At 40.8% G+C, this 22673-nt stretch overlaps 2 protein-coding genes across 4 annotated transcripts; one reads left to right on the top strand and one right to left on the bottom strand.

The window, feature by feature from the left end:
* Positions 1 to 7614: 7614 nt before the first annotated feature.
* Positions 7615 to 13501, top strand: zgc:113184 (uncharacterized protein LOC553745 homolog). Its single transcript, XM_044024603.1, has 6 exons — positions 7615 to 7693; positions 9730 to 9835; positions 9962 to 9987; positions 11123 to 11251; positions 11326 to 11696; positions 12041 to 13501. The coding sequence occupies exons 4-6, from the start codon at positions 11140 to 11142 to the stop codon at positions 12215 to 12217; spliced, it is 660 nt and encodes a 219-aa protein (XP_043880538.1). The 5' UTR covers positions 7615 to 7693; positions 9730 to 9835; positions 9962 to 9987; positions 11123 to 11139; the 3' UTR covers positions 12218 to 13501.
* Positions 13502 to 13738: 237 nt separating this feature from the next.
* On the bottom strand, positions 13739 to 22571 carry nab2 (NGFI-A binding protein 2 (EGR1 binding protein 2)). 3 transcript variants are annotated; one of them, XM_044024600.1, is made up of 7 exons: positions 22075 to 22571; positions 20384 to 21300; positions 20079 to 20212; positions 19628 to 19679; positions 19397 to 19499; positions 19074 to 19259; positions 13739 to 15191 (listed from the first exon to the last, which is right to left on the bottom strand). In XM_044024600.1, exons 2-7 carry the CDS (start codon positions 21287 to 21289, stop codon positions 15094 to 15096), a joined length of 1479 nt encoding a protein of 492 aa, XP_043880535.1. In that variant the 5' UTR covers positions 21290 to 21300; positions 22075 to 22571; the 3' UTR covers positions 13739 to 15093. The 3 variants fall into 3 exon arrangements, with proteins under 3 accessions (XP_043880535.1, XP_043880536.1, XP_043880537.1); XM_044024601.1 differs by having other exon boundaries at positions 20384 to 22188; positions 22331 to 22571; XM_044024602.1 differs by having other exon boundaries at positions 20384 to 22184; positions 22331 to 22571.
* Positions 22572 to 22673: the final 102 nt, after the last annotated feature.

The following is a 22673-nucleotide window of genomic DNA, read 5'->3' as shown; positions in this document are numbered from 1 at the left end:
AGACGGAGTGGAAAAAGGGGACAAGGGGAGAAAAGGGGCGGAGGCAGTATGAAAGCCAGCTCGCATTGAGGTGTTCATTATGTTACAAAATGGCAAGTGTACTGCCAGCGTCAGATGTAATGGAGTCAGCAGACTGGTAAAGTTTCTTAAGGAGGATTTATTGTAGGTGAATGCAGTAGTTCAGAGTTTCTTCAGGTTTTGATTGAGGTTTTTTGACTTTTCTTATTTTTTAATCTGGTCACACACCTTAACTATTCACACATGTTCACATGCTGTATTCACTTCACTTAAGACACATGTTCCCCTGTGTCTTAACTGACACACTTAACATGTTCTGACATGTCTGACATGTTCCCTGTTCCCAAAGACAGACTAGAATAGATATTTTGCCTGCGGCTGAAAATTAGAGGAAAAACTTCAATAAATGAAACAAGAAATAAAAATCATGTTATTTAGATGCTTCCACACAAAGCACAAGGTCTCACTGGATAGTCTTGTGTTGCATGCATAGGCTTTATACAGTATATTTACTGGTTCAGGACAACCTGGAAGTAAGAATAATATATCAAACAGCCAAGTCTATGGGAAAGTCTCATTTTATTTAAAAAGACAATAATCATCTTACTGAAGAGTTAATGTCTCAGTCATTAGTTTCAGGTATTCTTCAATAGAAAATTCATCCATCCACCCTCCACATAAGGGTCACAGGGTGCTGTGCCAATCTCAGTTGACATAGGGTGAAAGGCGGGGTACACCATGAACAGTTCACCAGTCCATCACAGGGCCACAGATAGAGACAAACAACCATATTGCATGTTTTTGGACTGAGGAAACTGGAGAACTCGAAAAAAAACAATGCACAGATGTGGAGAACATGCAAACTCCATGCAGAAAGGCTCTTGTTCCAACCTTGGACACAAACCTGGGTCTTCTTACTTGAAATGCAAGAGTGCTAACCACTACACCTACCATGTGGTCCTCTATACAACATGATGACAATTTTGTTTCCATTTAGAGGAATATATATGATACACTGTAAATATGAGTAGAAAAACTGACTTTGCTGACTTTTAATTGCTTATCTCAATTTTTCAAAATGGGAGTTCAGAATCATTAAAGTGACGTCATTATCGGATGCTACTTGGTTGTATGTTGTGAACTATACAGGAATTTTACCTAATTTAACAGCTTCAGAGTCATTGTGATGGTTAAATGGCTTGTTGCAGGGAGATTGGGGGCTGTCTCGACTCCCCCCTACTGTTAATGAAAACCCAGCATTGCAAGATCAGGGCCGCCAACCCCCAAGTCCTCAGACTCAGAAGGTCTTGCAAAGTCTTTTGCAAGACGGCACTACGGCTTCACGGCACTACACACACACCCTGACCAGGTACCGGCTATAAGATCAAGTCAGCGATAGGGACCAAGTGAGGGGTCACACACGAGTAAACATCAGACTGGCTTTTTTGATTGGCAACAATTGAAAAATACAAAAGCATGCATAACAGATGCTGACATGGACAAAGCTCCAAGGCTTGTGCTCGTTGTTGAAAATAGAGAGGAGCTGGAGGAACAATGAGTTTTTACTGCAATGAGGAAAGGCAGTAGACAATGGATGGATGTTTACGTTGCTGTCGTAAAACTATGTACTCCAAAACTGTAGGGGGAGCTCCGTAGAGAAAAAAAGTTGATAAAGCGACCAGACTTGCAAAGTTCTGCTTTAATAGTCACCAGACTGCAACAAAACAGATCACTTACAGCCCCAACATAATAAACCATATCATTATCCCATGGAACTGTGTCAATCTGAGTTTATGTCCAGTGCTAATCTTCTGTGCCAGTGTGGAGAGCAGTGTGTCCACTGATCGGTGAAAGTGGTGACTATGGGCAGCTATGGATCAGCAGCAGAGCAGCTCCTCTGCACACTGGAAGGTCGGGTTTCGATCCAAGGATCTGGTCGTCCACAGGCTGATGTGTCCGCTGCCAAAATGGTCCTAGTGGCTGTGTGAATGTGTATTTCGTGAAAAGCTCTTTAAGTGGTCACCAAGACTAGTATTGTTTCATGTCCCAGACCACCCACACAATCATCATTTCCTTTTTTCCCTATAACAATGTTTTTTTTTATTAGCAAACCCCTAATTTAAATACAATTTACTGTAAAATATTTACCAGAAACTGGATTGCAAAAAAAAAAGAGTTAGCACTGTCACAGAATTTATGTTTGCAGAATTGTCAAAAAATAAATCTTCCTTTCACATCATGAGAAGTGTAGAGAAGTGTAGTCCAGTGACAGATGCTTTGACTTGATTTGTCATGTATACGTGACATAAACTGTGACTTGCTATGTTCCTTAACACCCCGTTTTCCAAAAGTGGAAAATGACCATCTGCCTCCAGCCTCTTACCCTATGACCAGTGGCCCAACATGCAACACTCAGCCTTCAGGAACAAAGTGTAGTCTTACACCCTGCATAGTGGAGACATCATGTTCTGACCAGTAATTTGTGGCTCACTTGTCATCGTGATTTGTTGCACGAAAAAATGCTGACCCTGGTTTTGTATTCACTTCACTTCACTTCTGCAGCCTCTCCCAATCAGTATTATTATATTTTCCTATGTTTTGGTAGCCTATATTTGATCAAGCAAAATAAGTTAACTTGATTTTTACCAAAGGTATTTTACTTAATCCAAGAATGTCCATGGTGAAGGAAAGTCTATCCACACTTTGAGCAGACATTTAATTCACATTTACAAATACGAACCTGGTGACCGAAGGAAACATCAATTCATTGTCAAGGTCAGTGAACACCGTCCTCTGACTTTGATTAAATTGCATTTCATGGTCACACATAGTTATTGTGTTTCAGTCTGGACTAAAATGGTGGACAGTCTGAGCACCTGGCATTACCATCTGTAGAGCCGCTGGCATGGTTAAATATAGTCCATGTAAATATAACACCATATAATAATTTAACACTAACAGGAGTCATTCTTCTGTCTCTGAGTGAGTGAGTGAATGTGCAGCCAGGAGTAAATTCACAGTCATGCTTTAACAGAAAAAGTTACGTTCTTGGTCTATATTATAATTAAAATTGAAGTGTAACATAAGAAACTTTTACAAATATTTATATATACAGAGAGAGAGAGAGAGAGAAAGAGAGAGAGAGGGAGAGAGAGAGAGAGAGAGAGAGAAAGAGAGAGAGAGAGAGAGAGAGAGAGAGAGAGAAAGCAGCTAATTTGTGGAGAATATTGTTCCAGCGGGAGGAAAGCTAATAGGTTTGTTTGTGAGGATGCTGCACCTGTCGATCATTGATGGACTGAGCTGTAAATAACTTTGTGAGGCTGTTTAATGGTCTGTCTGGGTTCCTGTCTTTCTTCCCTCCCTCCCTCTTTAATTCCTTCCATACATTGTGTTGGATACACACCGACATAGAGTGGCTCCTGCTCTCCTGCGGCTCTTCACCACATTTATTTTCTACAGCACCTCGTGCAGCTCGGTGTCTGAGAGCAGCTGCTGTGGTCTTTACGGGCCGAAACAATGTCCATGTCGCCTTCGTCCAAACACAAATTAATTTGTACGTGTACAGTATGTCGGTATATTCGTGCGACAGTATTAATATGTGTGTGGGTGTGTTGTTGAGTGTGGAAAACCCTCTTGGTGTATTTATAGAAGGCCATTGTTGAGCCAATAGAAAGCTCTGTAATTGGATCTGGTCTCGCTCTCTAAGAGGGAGTCTGTTGATAAATGAGTTGGCAGACGTCATTGCTCATGCCATCCATGTGATAGCTCTACGCCCCACATCACCGTCTTGAGCTCTTGGTCCCCGCAGGATTAAATTCATAAGTGAATGGTGAGCCTGCCAAATTATCATTCTGAGAATGAAGGGATGATGGAAACCACTTTGCTTTGAGGACATTTAATGGCTGTCACTGTTGAATCCTTGGGAATTGCCTTATATCGTGCACTTGAATAACTAATACCATATTTCAAACTTAAAAGTGGTCACTTGAGATTACACCACTGAATTGTACAGTGTGCCTCTCTGCATACATAGTTTGAAGAGGATTTCTCTCTTCTCTGTCTGTTTTACACAGGAACACAATGTTTTAAAGGCCCAGTGTTCCAGTGTTAGAATGGCTTATCAGCAAATGTGAATATATACCCATGTGTATGTTGGTATGAGTGTGTCAGCGTTGGAACAAACTTTTTACAGGTACTTTATGCAAGGACCTTGCTTTATGTAGGCCGCCATCTTGCCCCTCCATGTTTCCTGATGCGCCATATATACATATACATATATATATATATACACACGTAGGCACATGTGTGTTTGTGTGTATGTGTGTGTGTAATCTGTATGCTGTGTGTACGTGTGTATGTCTCATTATGTTGGAAACTTCACTCTGCTCGACCAGAGAATATGAGAATGTTACAATTATAAAACAAGATTGACAGGATGGATAGTGTTGCACCGGCAGATGACAGTTCCTGGCAGCATGCCTGGAAGTTATTCACAGCAAATCCGACACACACACACACACACACGCGCAAACACACACACACACACACACAGAGCCCCAAGATGAGGATCAAGTGCAGGAGGCTGGTGGACAGGGTGTGGTGTGTGTGTGTGGTGTGTGTGTCGGGAGAGGTTCAAGGTCAGAGCAAGCACATAGTGCAAAACCAGCAAACTCCCTGGCACAGAGTGTTGGTATAGGGCACAACATATTATAAATAACTGTATCAATCAACTGTTCACGATCCGACTGCTAGAAGGGGATGGCAACTCCTTCGTGGCTGTAGGTTTCCAGAAGGAACCTTTTGTGGAAAGTTTTGAACACTTCAAATTACGAAGCGTCGCACGTCCTTGGAAACATGAGGAGCAGTTAAAAATAGGGACTATGCAGACTTTATCTCAGTTTCTGAAGCATGGTTTGAAGCTTCTGTATTTTTGTATAGTCTTGTGTTATGATAGGCATGCCTTGTGTTGGTGTCAGTTTATTTTGCTCATTAGCTCAGCACAGTTAAGCCTAGACCATGGACCACATCAGAGCAAGGAATAAGCAAACTAATCAGTAGTGTGTGGAGAAAAAAGAGCCACGAAACATTTAATAAACATATTAAATAAATCTAGATATCTTTAGATATATTTAGATATCGAAATAGTGTTGAGCTTAAGTTATTTTGCTTTTAATTTGGAGTTTTAAAAATTAATTCTGAGTTTTAAAAACCAAAGTCATTAAACTGGTTTATTGGTTTAATTCGAGTTCAGTATCGCCACATCAGGTTGTGAGCCCAATCACCAGTTCAGCTGTACTTCAGCTCAGTGACTGATTATAACAATCCAGTAAAAAAAGAACTCCTTTGCCCGTCACTAGTTTGTGTGTTTGTGTCATGTATAAAATGATGTCACAACAGTTTTGTTCTATGATGACCCCGCCCAAGTTGGGGAGATACTATAGTTATGGAAAACAACATGACTGATACCAAACCAAGTAGAGTAGAGCCACGTAGCGCTAGAACTGTATAATGGAAAAACACCATAACTGTTTCACTGAATATAAAAGTGCAAATAAATACTATAGGCCACTTTTTTGATTTTACTGCCCTCTATGGTTAAAACAAAACAAAACAAAACAAAAGTGACACTAGTTTGGAGTAAATAACACAAATATAATTAATGCAAATTATAGTGTTACATTTAATAATAGTTAAGCAACGGCAAATTCAGTTTAGGGCCCCATAAATGTTTAAGAGGGCACTGGACGAAATAATAAAATGCATGACCATTCCCAGGCCAACCAGGAAATGGGAATATAATAAACAGCCACTAGGGGGCAAAAAGAAGGGCAGCAAAAAGAGCTTAGTTTGATGGAAGTTTAAGGGAAAATTATCTTCTACTTCTCACACAGTTAATAATGTCCAAAAACATAATGCTCTCAAATGCAGGTTGAATCTCTTCTTAAATTGAACATGATGTAATTTTTGTAAATGATGTTCCTATGTAGAGGACAAAAATATCAAGTGCAGCACATGTAAGTAGACAACAGTGTGATTGGCAGCTGGTATCATTCAACGGGAGCCTGACTGCCTGACTCTGACTTTCCAGCTGCACATCGTCAACATGGTGCTGATGAAATCATGATTCTGGAGGCTCCAAAATGTGTATTTAGATTCTCGTGGGTGAAATGACGACCGGTTGCCACTTGGCTTTGTCCACAGTTTGAGCACTTCTACATTTTACTAATCTAATATGATCTATTTTGCTGACTTCCAAAACACACTACTCAAAAGGTTTACAGAGTTAGAAATGTTAAATTATATGAGACAACTGCATTTTATAAATAAAGTATCCAACCATACATGGTAACACTGGCTACAGGGAAAGCCACAACACACTGGATCTCCTTGGGCATAAGTCTAGTGGGATCAGATAGCGAAAGGCTTCCTGTCTCATACTTAGCGTTACATAACTGTCTTATAAGCAAAGGGGGCTGACATCCCGCAAGATCACGAGGTGGTGGCTGTGAACTCAGCTGTCGCTGATTGACCCCCAGGGCAAAAACTGCTGCTCTTTCTAGGTGGACTGATGGCATGAAATTAAGGTTCTGCCACTCCACCCACAGACTCCAGCGTCCTAATGTTGGTCTATTTTTTTCCATGCTCAATGCCAACACTTAATGCCACACACACACATACAGGTTTGGAAAGCTATTCTTTTCAGGACACTGCATTGACACATTCATTTGGAGCCTAAACAAAGCGTTATCCCGAACCTTGACCATAACAAGTTAATGCCAAAACCTAACCTTAACCTTATCACAGTTCAAATCTTAGCCCTAAACTTGACCAGTCCTTCAGAAATTAGGTTTTTCCTCATCAGGAACAAGTTTTTGTCTCCATGAAACATGCTTGAAGTGAGTACATAAGATGGATCTAACACTTCTAGCTTTAATATCTTGCTTATTTTATGATTATACTGTGAAGTGTAAGCATTCTCCGTAGTAGGATGAGGGAAAGTTGAACTGAAATTCTGAAAGATGTTGGGATACTGCAGGTGTGGAGTAATGGATTATTATCATCAATTATTTTTGTCTGGAGAAAACAGAGAACAAAACAGAGATAAATTGACCTGGCGCTGGGCCTGAGAAATTCATCACTAGTAAAGATGTTGCATTGACAATAAAGAATCTTGAATTTTGTAGTATATGGTTTCTAGAGCGAGTGTTCACATTTATATTTTCAAATGTGTAATAAATGCTGGTAAGAGCACTAACAAATTAATAAACACACAAACGACTGAACAAATGACAGACCAAATGAACAAACAAATGAAAGAGCATTAACTGCATTTAGAAGCATCAGCGATACACAGAAAGCATCTCCATTTAAGGGTTATGACTGGGTTTTTTTTGACATTTTGTTTGTTGAATTCATAGTATGAATTCAACAAACAAAATGTCGAAAAAAACCAAGTAGCTCAACAGTTCCAATAGCTCAACAGTTCCTCCTGAATGAATCAAGTCTCAATGAAAGGCCTTGACTTTTATTTTGAAGGCAACCTCTTTGAACAGGAAGTTGTATTTTGGCAAGGCTCACCTTGGTTTGACGTAAGTTTGTTTTCATGGACAAACGTGTGAGGTCATCGTTCGGCTGGAGGAGGTTGACAAGAGCAAGACATGCTTTCATTTTCAGCGTAAGTAAACTTTATTTAACTATGTTTGAATCGGATACCTTAAGACAAATGTGTGTCTTTACATGTTTGAGGCTTCACACCTGTTTAAAAACAGCTGTAAAGTGAAAATGAAACAGAAAAAAACGACTTTCAATGTGACCCTTAGTCACCACTTTACAGCAGATTACCATGAAAGAAATCATTTGTGATTAGACAGAGATAGAGGCTGAATCCATGTGAACAAAGAAAGGAAGATATATAAATAATGATTAATTTTATCATAGACAGTACGCTTTCCATGGTCTTTGAAAGCCTTACAAGGTTGTGATTTTGAGAAAATGAATTTTTAAATGTGCATAGGTCATCAAAAGCTCTTGAATTTATATATTTTATATAATTTATATATTGTCATTTTTAGTGTGAATGTATAATATGCAGTGTTGCTCTCTGCCCTGTCTTTTTTTTAAATTATTATTTTTGTATTATTTTGCCTGTTTGTTCTGCATAAGTTGGACTGCAAATTCAGCTAATTATGATGACAACATGAACAAATACTTCAATGGTCAAAATAGTCTATATTAATACAGCGTTTTCTAGTCTTGATGACAACTCAAAGCTGCTTTACACTTCAGTTTTTACATTCACCCATTCACACCCATTCACTCACACATGCATACAATGCATCTATGTGCAGCTCATTTAATAAGCACACATCTTTCATACCCATTCACTTGTTGCTGGCACAGCCGTCAGGAGCAACATGAGGTTGTCTTTCACAAGGACACATCGGCAAATAGACTAGTGGATCCGGGAATCAAACCCACAACCTTCCTCTGGAAAGACGCACACATGTCAGATGAAAGCAAAATGGCAATAAGCTACTGTATTATGCCTCTTGGATCCAGCCACTAATGGAAACAGGCTGTAAGATAATGTAGGCATTAAATTAGGGCTGTAAAAAGATCTAAACACAGAAATATTGCAATATTTCATGTTGAGACACTGTATCAATTATTTGAAGCACTGTATTGATGTATACAGTGGGTTTTATGTTGTATTTAAGCCTTTAACCGCTATTTAGCTGCAGGCTTTTGTCCATCTGACTCTCTCCTCCTTCTTCTGCTCCTTTCACTAGAAAAAGAAAACTGTATATTACTTGTGCATAAACCATGTTATTTTGACCGTGAGAGCTTTTCTACAAATTACAAAACTATTTTGGGTGGTATCCCAGTATATTGTATTGAGACATGTATTCTCACAGATTCTTGAACATACACAGTCCAACACAGTACCAGCCCTGTGTCACTGTGGAGCCCTTTCACAGCTCATACAGTTCCATGTTGTGGAAATGCCAGACTAATACAAACACCGGTTTGTATCTCTCTCTTTGTCTGAAGCCTTTTAGCAAAAAAATAACAGCAAGAGAGTTGCTTTGATCTACTGTCTGCCACTCAAGTGGAACCTGTGATCCATTTAATTGGAAGTCATGATGTACACACCGTATACAGGATATCAGAGCTGGGATCGCCTTTAGAAAACTTAGAGTCAACAGATTTGAATATGATGGGCAGTGTCCATATGTGCTTAGTGTATAAAAGCACATATGGTATAAAAGTGTATAAAAATGATAATAGTCAAGTGAAAATGCTCAACATTTGGCTCAATAACACAGAGAAGGAGTGTGACGTCACTCTCCAATCAAGAATGTTGCATATTAACTAATCTGAGTTTGAATGTGCTGTGGTCATAATCTCCCACTAACAAATCTTACATTAACAAACAACCTGCCATGTAACAGTCATGTGACAGTGTAACTGGGAGATCATGTTCCAAATTATACTGAACGCGGTCTCACTTCTCCTTTTTCAAGTGCTACTTCCTTCTGTTTACCAGTTCCTACAGTTGTGACGCATATTACATCAGTAAAGCATTATTTCCATTAGCTCAACAGGGAAAGCGTCTGATGAACAGTTGTCACTGTGACAACTTTGTTTCAGGCTGTGCTCTGTGAGCGGATTATAGTCTGTGTTTAAATGCTGTGTCTGATTTCTTAACAGTAACAGGAAGCCTGATGGTAAACTGAAGGAGAAATCTTGCTGTCGTGAGGAATGATGAGGAGTCCTGGAGTTTAGCAACAAGAGCTTGCAGACGAGCCCTTGAAGAGTAAGTATATTGAAGATGCTCTGGGATTTAAGTGGGTTTTTATTTTGTTTCATTTTGTTGTCCTTTGTAAGTATAAAAATGACACTTTCTTTGTTTCTTCCATTCATGAAATATATTCTCCTCCAGAAACCTGTTCAGCAGATGTGGCACAGGTAAATATCAGAAAACATTAAAAAATGTTGATCAGTGTTATTCAAACCTGGAAATGACGTTCTCGAATATCTTGTTTTTGTCCACAATATCTTGTTTTTGTCCACAAAGAAAATATTCACATTTAAGAAGCTAAAACAATCGGAAATCTTGTTTTAATGCTTCAAACCAATTCATCGTTTATCGAAATAGTTGACGATTAATTTAGTAATCAATTAATGATCGATTAATCGAGTAATTGTTTCAGCTCTAGACCGTTTCACTAAGATGAAGGTCTCTCACCCAAGAAAGAGAATTAGAAACAATCAAAGAAAGAGCCCTTTACAGCAAGGTTAGATTACACAATACAAGGAACTAAAAAACAGGGAACTAGGAAAACAACAACGAGTGCTGACTCATCTCATCTGTTCTGTACAATGAACAAAGCATTTGCATGGTAAAACACAGAAGAACAAAAACAGAGTAAATGTGTTTATATACTATAATATAATATATATAATATAGTTACTATAATATACTGTCACTGCACAAGTGCAATGTCAATGAGGTTGACACCACATGTGTAGGTGAAAGGGAATTATGATTATGACCAGTGGGGAGAATTTTAAGAAGTTGTATAAAGTGATGGTGTGGTGATGATTTTCCTCCCTGAATTAGGCCAGTTTGTCCACTACTTTAGTTCAGTGATTCTCAGCCTTGGTCTCCACATCCTTTCTGTGGGATAGTTGTGGAAAAAGAAACATTGAAAACAGAATACAATTGTTAAGACTGGAAATTGTTTTAGCATTAAACAGCGTGTGCCAGTGTCTTTGAATGTATGGACAAAGATGCTTGGACAAAACAAAACACCAACATTTTGCCAAAATAAGTTAAGAGTGGGGTCAAGGTCGTGTGCACAAGTCTGTTTGGTCTGACATTGATATTGGTGTGACATTTCCTGAAGCCTCAGCTGTTTAGAAATATAATATGGTGAACATGCTAAACAACATCCTTTTAGCACTGACACTCTGTTTCAACACATTATTATTCCACAGTATCACAGAGCTGCTGTTCACACTTTATGTTGTTTTTTTTTTGTCATGTATACCCAACACCGTGAACATTGTGACTTCTTCTTTGCTCTTAAACTCACTGCAGATCCCTGAGCTGGCGAGATGGAGGAAGCGTACAGTGAACTGTACCAGCAGTTCCTCCGTATGAGGTTGCTCTGCCTGAGACAAGCAGCTCTGTTGCATAAACTCACAGCAGCCTTGCAGAAACAGCAAGGTTTATGTAAAACCAAATCCTAATGTTTACATTACAGTACATGTAGCATCTGTTAAACACATGTCTTTCTGCAGGTGCCACTGTTCCCAATGGGGAGTTGAGTGACTTGATGTCCATCCCCGTCCAGTGTACCCAAGAAATCCCTCTGTTTTTCCACGAAAGGCCACAACCGGTAACGGCAACAGCACTTAACCCTGATGCTCAGTGTGGCATCAATGGCCTGCCTGGGAACTTGGGGACGTGGTCTGATCTCCTTGCTGAAGATATGTCTAAACTCAGTGTAAATTTGCCTCAGTGGAGAAAGGAGTGTGGGACGCTGGAGCATTTTGTTGCACCCATGTCAACCCTGGACTCCGCTAGGTGGCAGGGGGCTTCATCCACTGAGTCCAAAACTGCAGGGCAAGTGGGTCGTCCAAGCAGAGACAGATGTCTGCACAAAATGATGGTAAGTGTTCAAAATCTCATGTGTGCCCATGGGTTCTCTAAAGCCGTGTTTCCACCGAGTGGTTCGGTTCGATTTGGTACAGTTGGCATTTCCATTAGGAACCCACCACAGGGTGGGTTGTGTTCAGTGTCGCCGTTTGTTGTCGTCACACCTCGCGCTGCGCGGCCATCAAGCACAGCCCACTCCCCACCTACCAAGTAAAGGTACTGTTCTCAGTTAAACACAACCTGACCCAAGGCTTAACCATTCCAAACCATACCGTAGTGTACCAAACCAAACTGTACCATGATGGAAACACAGAGCAATCACAAAGTCCCTGACTGACTTGTACTTGTCTGTATCAGATGCCGCTGTCAGACAGTATCTCTGAAGGCAATGACTTCCTGGGCCAGTCTGATGGTTTGCTGTTGTCAGACGTGGCGCTGCAGTCTCACGTGTGCGACTTCTGCCAGGCAGTTTTCCCCGGAGATACAACCACCAAAGGAGAGTTCCTGCGACATCTCCACACCCACATCACCTAGACACAGCTGATCAATCTTCTTGTTCTAATATACTGTGTGTTAATGTGTTTGCATGACAGAGCAGCACTTTCTTAATGTGCTCAGAACTTTGCCAATGGACAAACTATTATTTTTTTGGAGTGATAGTGAAAAATTAAAAGGCATAAATAACCTTCATGTGCTCACATTATATGCAAAAGTATGAAAAAAAGTTTTTAAAATAGCTCAGTTGACACAAAGGACCAACTATTGTCTCTTTCATCTACAGCAGGAACATGTAGCCATGGCTTTATTTGTCCAGTTTTTGAGATTCCTGACCACAGATTTTAAAGAAATGACATGTATTTGTTTATGATAGCTTAGCTGTAACCAAAAGAATATATACCAAAAGTATCTGCTCCTAGCTGCTATTATGTAATATCTAGTTCATATTGCTTAAAATAACTTGTTTCTTCATCCTATCAGCACAATGAAGTTTTAAAAAAATATTTTATTATTTAGATAATTAGTCATTAAATGAACATCCAGTGTACAGAGTTTTTTTTAACGTCTGAAGTGGAGCGTGAAACCAATCAGCTGGCTGCTGCTCAGCTCTATGGTACAAGAAGAAAGAGCCCAGGCTAAGAATAGCCTCAGATATTTATGTCCCTAATTGATGGTGCTGACAGCTGATTGATGATGGTGCCTCCCCTCCTCCGTTGCCACATGCTGCTCTCTGAACCACGATAAAGAAAACCAATTCAAATGTGATCATTCTTATATGATCAGAGCGCTCAGGGACAATTGTTTTCCCTAAACATGCACATGCACATATGAGGACTTCTATTCAGAATGAGTCCACGATTTTTAAGCTTTGAACTCAGTGTTCATGTTTAGTGTGTCATTCTTATCATTTAGCAACTGACAGCTGAGGCTGATGGGAGTGTCATGAGCTCTGCATTTGGTCTGAAATGATCCACTTGGTATCAGTGAAAGTGTGTCACTGAATCTATGGAAATGCACAAGATCAACCTTATGGTGGCACTAGAGGAAAAAGACAACCAAAGTCAGTTTTATATAACCTGTAGGAACCATCAATGTCTGCATCAAAATGTCCAGGCAATCCATTAAATAATTGTTACTTTGTGATATTTCTGTGTGGACCCAAGCGTTAGGCATTAATAACTGTAAAGTGCAATTATAGCGATGCTTAATTTTACGTTGAATGTTCAGTTAGTGTTAGTGTTTAAGATTGAGTTACAAATACACTAACTACACTGAAATAAACTAAACTATGAAGATTATTTGTGGTTTTGAAATCTTAAAGCTGTTATGTTTGGTCTTCATTTTCATGATGTGTCATCCCGTGTGTGTATGCATGAGTGCATGTATGAGTCCGGATAACATCACTGGCACAGGTGAGTCATACCAGTGTCGACGCAGAGTGTCAGTGAAACAAACAAGATGACAGCAGAGGTGTCGCTGGCTCTGTGACGCAGTCAGTGCAGCCAGAGTTGAAAAACAAACAAACAAACAAACACGCTGTGGATTTAAGCAATAAAATAACATTTATTGAGATGTAACAAAATAAATAATCTGTTTTTAGCAACATAATAAACTGAGGTTACTAATGCTCAGGGGACAGGCAGGTGTCACTGATTCACAGAAAGCTACCTCACTGATATACTCTTGTTATCGAGGGTACAGAAATCCTAACATGATCATTATCAACACTGTAAGTAAACATGGAGTTTGAACATCATTCAGTTATTCCTGATTGTGGCCAGTAGGTTGAAATAAATTATAGGAGCTGCTATATGAAAAATCAAGCACCATGAGATTCTGCATGTTTTCTCTTTTTCAAAAAACCAACACGAGGCTGCCCTTGGCCACATCTATGACCAAAGAAATTATTCCATATACAGACGACCACAGGCCATGGGTTTCTGCTACACCTAAAAAAAAGTACATTAATCATCGACTGTTTGATGGGGAAATGCTGTGGTACCTGTAATATTTAGTTGTGAATGCAGGCTGTACAACTGGCACAATGTCAGAAACCTCACTTGACTGTATGAAAAGAAAAGACAATGTTGTTTTCACTTGGAAATCAAAGTGTCTGTGTTATTTGTTGTTTTTTTTTAGAAAGAAATGTTTCCAGATCATTTAAATGCCTCAAACTATTTCCTTTTACAAATATTATCCGGCCTTTTGTCCAAAATTGTTTAATCAAGGAAGTGAGGGAGTAAATAATAATAATAATGGTTCATAAAATGATGCAGCAAAGAACAAAATGTTTCTGAACCTACCCCGTGGTGTTTAAGTGTCATTATGCTCTGGGAAATGTCAATCATTTTACAGTACATAACACTAATCGTTTTCCAGCTCCTCATGCATAACTTGTCTTTGCATGTCAAGGCAAACTGTTCACGTCGGAATAAATCTGACTTCCACACTGATGTGTGTCAAAAACCAGCACATGTGTTTCCTGAGGGTGATGAGCTGTCATAGCCTTAAAATAACGTGAGTAATCTGTGTTGCTGTCGGTGTACTCGGGCTGGGCTGGGTTAACAGATTTCATTTCTAAAGTTGCAGTGCCCTCTGCTGTGTCAAGTATTTCACTTTTTTAAGCAGATGCCAATAACATAAAAAATATATCAGATCTTTCCTAATAAAATAGAAAGAGTGTCTCCCCTACTTTTTAACGGGTCCCTGCAGGTTTATGATCTTAACTGCTGGTAAAATCTGACATTTGCTTGATTCATTTTCTAGTCCATGAGTGTTTTCTCAACATCGGAGGCTTGTGATGTCAGTGAAGTACGTGTGTGTGTGAAAAGCCTGCTCATTGACAGCACAATCTGAAGGGACTTCAATGGCAGGTTGAGCACAACTAGTTCCCTGTTAACCTGTAAGCATTTTCATTTCCCTCGGTGACTTGAGTTGTCTTTGGTGATGCAAGGGCTACTGCTCCTGCACGCTGGTAATGAGCTCCGCTTCTCCACTTTACTGTCATGGTCTGTGGAGAGATGTAAAGTTTGAGATGAGCTCAGGAGCTGATCAAAGAACAAGTGTGGATATAAATAAAGAGCACTGGACACTTGATTTCAGACTGAGGCAAGTACTTTTGTAAGTGATGAGTGGATACATTTTTTAAAGCCTGCAACACCGTAAATATTCGTCAATTAAAGTCCCAGTGTGCAACATTAAGGTGGGGTTAAAAATATCCCCCATACGTAGGAGTGTCTAAGAGTAAAATCACTCTTTAAAATAAAACTCATTTGTTTTTTGTAGCCTTAGAATAAGGCTTTTATATGTTCTTTGGGCAAGGCCTTTGCTTTATAGAGGCCGCCATCTTGCTCCACCTTATTTCTACAGCAGCCCATCTATTTTGAGATGGAAGTGTATTATGGAAGCGTAGAACAGCGCTATATAAATCCAAAGCATAAACTAACAAAGAAAAGGGGGAAATGGAGGCAAGAGTGGGAGAGTGAAAGAAAGGTGGTGAATGAGTGTTTACGTCTTCTCTGTACGGAAAGGTCACTGTAGTTCCCTGAAGAACGTGGGAGAGGGACGAGTGAGCGGTGGAGTATTTGTTCGCACGACATGCTTTTCCATCAGGGATAGTATAGTATATTTTTTTGGAACCTGTTGTGGCGAAACACAGGCGAGCTGAGCAAGGATCAAACCGAACAATGCCGAACTGTAGATCAATTAAAAAGTCTTAAAAATCCTGAAAAAATGCGTTAATCTACACCATTTAGCAAGGAAATGTCTAAAGTCTCAATATTTAACAGAGGAGTCTGGTGTATTTAGCGACAACACTGTAGAAAGCCAGCGATTGTGAGCCGAATTACAAACCGGTCATTCGTATTTCAGTTCAGTGACTGAAACACAGGCTCTGTACGACAGACAGAGTCTGTGCTCCGGTCATAAAGGAAGTACTGAACTCATCTTTTTAATTAACTGATTCTAATGATTCAATCCACCGGAAACAACTGCTTTGCCTGTCACTAGTTTGTGTGTTTGTGTCGCGTATTGGCGGTTTTATGCAGCCATGCTTTGACGACCCCGCCCACATTGAGGACGTACTTTGAAGTAATGGAAAACAACGTGTCTGATACCTAACTGAGTGGAGTCGATTTGAGTAGAGCCGAGTAGTGCTAGAACTGAATCATGGAAAAGCACCATTGGTTGCACTCTGCCGTCTCGCCATTAGGTGTCACCAATTCTTACACGCTGGACCTTTAACTGCAGACTATTAAAACAAAATAAATCAATTAATTTGCATCTGCAAATCACGTGGTTTGATTAGTTGCTGTTGTTTATTGCACTGAACGAAAACAAAGATATATTTCCAGTATTGCAGAGGGTCATTTTTTTTGATTGTGAGGTAGTAATGAGGTCAGCCAAATGTCACGTATGCTCTGTATTTTTTACTGCAGAACATTCATTAGATTGCAATGAAGAACTTTTACAAAAACACACCACATTCGACTTTTTACTTACATCTTTACTACAGTATCTTAATGTTTGAAATCTGCTTTCCCTTGGTTTATATGTACACAATTTGTTGTGTCTATGTGCTTTAACACAATACAGTGTATAATATAATAATGATAAATGAACAATAATTATTTGTAACTCCACAAAAATTTATTAGCAAATATGAAGTAACGTACAAATGAAAGGAGAATGTGGTTGAGGATTCTGTATATTGATGATTTTGAATGATGAATGACGTGTGATCGGAGAAACCAACATCAAAATTTGGTAGAAAAAGGGTGACGTTGAAAGGAAATGGAAGACAGTTGTGATTTATAAGAGATAAACAGAAGGAGGGAACTTTGACAATTAAGGGAGAAAGACACACACAACAAAGCCAAAGTGAGGGAGATCGATGTCAGTGATTAAACATATGTCATTTTTGTTATTTCCGCAGTTCTTTTGGTAGAGGGAGAAGTTGTATAAAAAAGACTGTGCCATTTCCCTGCCCACAGGTTTTATTTTTGCACACTGTCGCTTGGTGACTCAATGCAACACCCCTCCAATTACCTCCCACTCCCTCGCCCCCACGCCCCATCCATCCCGCCCTTCAGCCCACACACCTAACACACTCTGACGTCAGTTGATGCTGAGAGAGGAGGGGGGGTCCGATTCTGCCACCCACGGCGTACTTCCTATCCTTCCTCCTCCTCCCCCACCGCCTCATATCTTTGCTGGCTTCCTTCTCATCGCTTCATCTCCTCGGCTGACTTTCACAGCCCAGAACGGCTAACTTGCCCAGATGACTCGCTTTATTTCTTTCGGAAGAAATGTTACAACAGTGTGACCCCCACCGTCCATCTCTCACTCTTTTCCTCTCTATATATTGCTCCCCGCCTCCTTCTGTTTCCCCTTCTAACGTCTATCCTCTCTAATTTACAGTCTGGTGAAGTTCACTTGTGCATAGTGGGAGGCGTCACCTCAGAGAGAATGTGACTCACTGGAGTTCAAGCTGTAGAGCTATAAAATATTCATTGTTACGAGAGGTTGGGGAGCCTCTGTCATTTTCAACTCAACCCCAAAATCAACATCATGCTTTTCAATTATCCCTTAATTTCTGAATTAAAAAAATAAAATTGTTTCAGACATTTAGGGAAATGCGTTTCTTCTAATTATAAGGCAATATCACCCTTTATGTTTTATGAACATACTGTATACTTCATACATTTCTATACGGGTTTGTTTTCTCGCCAAGAGTCAGATGAAAAGGTCGAGTATTAAGAATGTAAACAAAACCGGATTTAACAGTTAGCCTGGCTTGTCTTCTGTATGTTGAAACTTCACTAATTTACGTCCTCTCCTGTTTAAATGATTTGAGAAACAGTCCAACATATAATCCTGGCTTAAATAGTGAATTGTTGTTTTGACCATAGTTTTTGTAGAAATTAAACAAAGCTTTATACAGGCACTAAATTTACTTTTGGACCGACCTAACTGTAAAACTAATCTACGCTCAGCTTAACTAAGCTAAGCTAAGTTTAGAGCTTTGCTAGCTTCATGTCTTCAGACTATTGACTGTACATAAAAGTGGATGTCGCCCTCTGGTTTAAAAAGCAAAGCCTAAGAATTAGGGCGGCAGTTGTTTGCCCATAGGGGGGTGACTCCACTGGCTGTAAAAATCACTCTGTTTGAATGGAAGTCTGTGAAAATATGAACCTTTTTCTCACTTAGTTAACATCAGTAAACATTAACAGGCGTTAATGATCTCAATTGCTAGTTTCAAACATTTTTCAAAGGAATATGATGTTCATTTTGTAAATTATGTTCCCATTTAGAGGAAAGATAATATGAGTGGACACCATTGTGATTGACAGCTAGTATCATCCAAGAGGTTCCTTCCTTGCCAGCATGTCAATGTGGGGCCCAGAAGGGTTATATTTGGGATGACAATATGGGTCCCAAGCGGGTTTGTCTGTGGTTTCCATGGTGGCCCCTGTTGTGTTTGCTCACATGGGCTACTCATCTGGAGCCCATGTTACTGAAACCATAGGGGACCTGCCAAATTTGCCCACTTCAGGCTCATGCCCACTTAGTACCCAAGTAAAACTGGAAAGGGTACAAAGTGACAAAACCCAGCTTGGCACCTGTCAAATTGTAAACCTCCAGGCTTCACGTTGGGAGTTTGTTTTGCAACCAGAAATGTACGTACATTTTTATACCCAATTTATCGCTCAGACGAGAGAGTTCTGATCTGACTCTCTGCCAGACAGCAAGTACATGAACAAAAATACCAAACAATTCCTTAAACCTCGCAAAGATGAGTAAACATTGTAAAAAGGAAAAGGAAAAAAAAACCTTTTATTTTACATCTGTTATTAAGCACATAAAGTGGTAATGTCATTATTTGAAAAGTCACCTGTGGAGCGGGTCCCTTCTGATCTTAGGCTGATCTTGCCAGCCCGATCATGTGACACCATTCGAGCCAATCGCAGCCCTTCGTCCATTAGTGTTTGCTGTATGAGATGGCGACTCCAGCTGGTGGGGTTGGAGGTGTCAGTGTGGGGGCGGGGGGAAGGAGACTGGTTGCACTGTGAGCCAGTGTCTAACAGGACAGACAGAGCTGGGTGTTAATGCAGCCTTCTTCCATACATTTATTTTTAGACAAACAAGAAGGATGTCAGAAAGAGAAGATGTGATCTACTGGACGTATTAGTATGACTTAATATTTGAGCTCTTTACCATGTGATCCACTGTCCAGGCTTTCTGTAGATAAACTGTCTTCGTCTGCCCTCTGGGTCAAACCCTCTGAACCTTCTGCTCCGAGAAGTGATGACACGGTCTCCTAAAACACATGATCACTGTCACTTTAGCGCTGATGAACCATTTCAGACGGCTGAAAGGTAGCATGGAGAATGTACCATAAGTTAGAGTCATACTGAGACTTGTGATGGTCCTGCTCTGAACACTCACCTCATGTCTCGCTCTCTTCTGAGACACCACACTGTTGTCATCTGGATTTGTCCTACAGAAGGAAAACAACAAAGCCATATGAATGTGAAAGGTCATTCTTCAAACTGGAAACAGGATCAGTATTTAATTAATCAGATGTGGTTTGTGCTCTGTTGCTACTTGGGTAATTTAGATTTGTCTGTGCTAGTGTTTATGTTCATAAAAAAGTGTGAAACAATAAAAAAATAAAGGATTTTGTGTAACACTACAGCGGTTGGACATTAATTCCCTCTGTGTTATGAAAAAAGTTCATTCTGAAAATTAAACCACCGGTCAGAGGATGAGTCACGTAAGCCATGTGTGACCACAAGTAAACATGTGCAACATTTTGAGTGTAAATGATTTCATTCATACTCGTACACATGATGCTAATCTGCCTCGAATACATGAGCGTGATCATGCGTTTGGTTACCTTGCATGCTTCAGTGTGGAGGTGTAGGCACATTTTCTCGCCACTTGCCGAGCTAAAGAAAAGAGCTCCACCCGTCTCAGCAAAAGGGCATTGTCACGCATACAGAACTGAGCAGCAGCTTCATTGATGATCAGCTGAAGTGAGAGGGACAATAAAAAACAATATCAAGACGAAATTCTCACCTTTGTTTTGTCTGTATAAAGTTTTTTTTTTTTTTTTATTATTAAGTGAACTTTCCAGTTCCAGTTCAGTATGAAACGTGATGCGATACATTCACCTCAGCTCTGGTCTCTGATGGTTATTACCTCATGGTGTGTGAGCTGCTTGCCTTCTCTCCTCTTGGAGTCAAAGCGCCCATAAATGAGGCTGTACTTTCGGATCTCCTCCTCCTTGTTCACATCCTGGGACCCCATTTTGAAAATGTGCCCCACAGTCTTTGCCATCTTCTTGTTCATCCTGAGCAGAGTCTTCACCTCTGCAGGATCTGACCTGGGCAGGGTCCGGAGTAGCCTCTCCACACTCTCCACCACCGCCCTCGCTGTTTCCCCGTCCAGCTGTCCTCCGGGCCAGGCTGACAGAGGTGCCAGGGCAAAAGAAGCAGAGGGGCTTGGAGATGTGGAGGGACCAGGAGGACATGCTGACAGCAGAGGTGGGCTGGGCGGCTCCTCCTCTAATCCAGATGTAGAAGTGCAGTTTCCATCTGGCTCTGGGCTGAGCCAATGTGGGTCCATGGGTGACAGGTTTTCCCTGTAGTGTGTGTCTGGTGGTTGTGGTGAGGCCTGGGAGCAGGGGCTTCTAGGACTCCCACTGTGCATTGGAGTAAGACACGTCCGGTCCTCCCTTTCACACGGTGACCCTGGCTGCCCATTGCTCACAGACTTCCTGGGCCCGCCCGCTGACCCACTCGTGCCTGTTCCATCAACTTTGAAGAGCGGTATGCCCCCGAGTGGGACGTTAGAAACAGGCTGGTTGAAGAGGGCAGGGTTTGCTGCCCAGTCTCGGAGGGCCTTTTGCAGCCTACGCACATGCAGTGGCTTGGTGGCCATGCCAACTAGAGCCATGATCTCCAGGAACTCCTCCTCCGCTGCCTCACAGAGCTGCTGCACGTCGTCACCGCCCTGCTGGATGAAGGTTTCATAGTAGGCCAGCAGGTTGGCCCTCTGCAGCACCCGATAAAGCTGCAGCTCCCCAAGTGTGCGTGGCAGAGACATGGCACACGGCACTGGGCAGATGAGGCAGGAGAAAGGAAAATGTGATCATCTATTTTAATAAAGGCTTTGCCAACTGGACTACATTGTAAATTCCTAACAACTCAATAGAAATCTTCAACAAATAAATGTATGTGCATGGTTTGGAGCAGAGCTTCTCAGTTTTTTTATCAGTCTCTAAAAGATGAATAATATATCAACCCCTCATCTATTTCCTCTGGAATAAGTTGACAATGATCTGTTTAATTAAGGAGAGTGCTACATTGGTCACAAAATAACAAAACAGCAAAGAAAAACAAGAACAAATCAGATGCTCAACATGGACACACGCATAAGTCCATCAAGTATTAGTGGCAGAAAGACATTCAAGATACTCTGAAGTAGAAAAATCACATGTGTCCTGATGAAGACTACCAAGTCAAAACGTACAAGGGGGTTTTCCCAACACTAAAGAATCCATGAATCAATAAAGATTTTGTATAAAATGTTTTATAAAACTTATAACCTCTTAAGAAAGGAACGTCATCGATGTACATTTTGAAGACCTCTTTTTGATTACAAAATGTTTCATGTACTGCATGTTTAGACCTCTATATCATGATACTTTAAAAAGATGGTTTTGGAAACTCTTGGCAATGTGCCACTGACCTCTGGACCCCCCAGGGCCCCATTTGAAAACCACTACTTTGAAGCACAATAGGCAGGCTGTAACTATTCCCCCCAATCGTGAAAGGAATTTTCATATAAGCCACGTTGAGCCAGAATAGTTGCGAATAGACATGTCTTACCTTCTCCAGGTCAGGTAGATGATGATACAGAGAGAGGAGACGGGCGTAATTACGCAAAGGTGTCTCTCCAATCACCGAAGTCACAGACAGGTCCGTACTGCTGAGTGAAACTGGCTAACACGAAGAAATGGAAACTAATGCCACTTCAGCCACATTAAAAGCACACTAAAGTACAAATACATTGGTACAAATGATATATTTGTAAAAAACAAACAACGGGAAACAGCGGATACAAAATATCCCATTCGTTTCTTACCCCAGTGCCTTTCGCCGCAAGCTTCCCCTGCTCAGATCGACGTAGTAAATCCCTTTTGCGTATAGTAGCTCGTCTGAAATCACTGGCAGAAATCCTCCTCCGGCGCACCGTATTGGTTGCTGGCTGCCTTTTTGCTTTCTGCGTGGGCTGGAGAATGACGGGGGCGGACTGCAGCACGCCATCTGACCGAAAAAGAGCCTTCCTCTCCCGGTAGAGAGGCGGCTTTCAAATAGGAGATGTGGGTGGTAGTGGTGGGGGCTCGAAATTAACCCTGTGCGTCTTCGAGATCACTCTGTTACGTAGAAGCTTTTTTCCGGGGGGGGTCCCAGAGTTTTGCCAGATC

This window comes from Solea senegalensis, linkage group LG4 (assembly GCF_019176455.1).
Source record: "Solea senegalensis isolate Sse05_10M linkage group LG4, IFAPA_SoseM_1, whole genome shotgun sequence".
NCBI lineage: Eukaryota > Metazoa > Chordata > Actinopteri > Pleuronectiformes > Soleidae > Solea > Solea senegalensis.
This window is presented reverse-complemented; position numbering and strand designations above follow the sequence as displayed.

Bases quoted from the DNA above. Each gene is read 5' to 3' on its own strand.
- nab2 (XM_044024600.1), bottom strand. From the start codon at position 21,289: ATGTCTCTGCCACGCACACTTGGGGAGCTGCAGCTTTATCGGGTGCTG. The intron at 19,680-20,078 runs GTAACCAAACGC...TTCCTTCTGTAG, and splicing joins TCCACACTGAAGCATGCAAG to GACAAATCCAGATGACAACA. The intron at 19,500-19,627 runs GTGAGTGTTCAG...CATGTGTTTTAG, and splicing joins AGAAGAGAGCGAGACATGAG to GAGACCGTGTCATCACTTCT.
- zgc:113184 (XM_044024603.1), top strand. From the start codon at position 11,140: ATGGAGGAAGCGTACAGTGAACTGTACCAGCAGTTCCTCCGTATGAGG. The intron at 11,252-11,325 runs GTTTATGTAAAA...GTCTTTCTGCAG, and splicing joins AGCCTTGCAGAAACAGCAAG to GTGCCACTGTTCCCAATGGG. The intron at 11,697-12,040 runs GTAAGTGTTCAA...TGTCTGTATCAG, and splicing joins GATGTCTGCACAAAATGATG to ATGCCGCTGTCAGACAGTAT.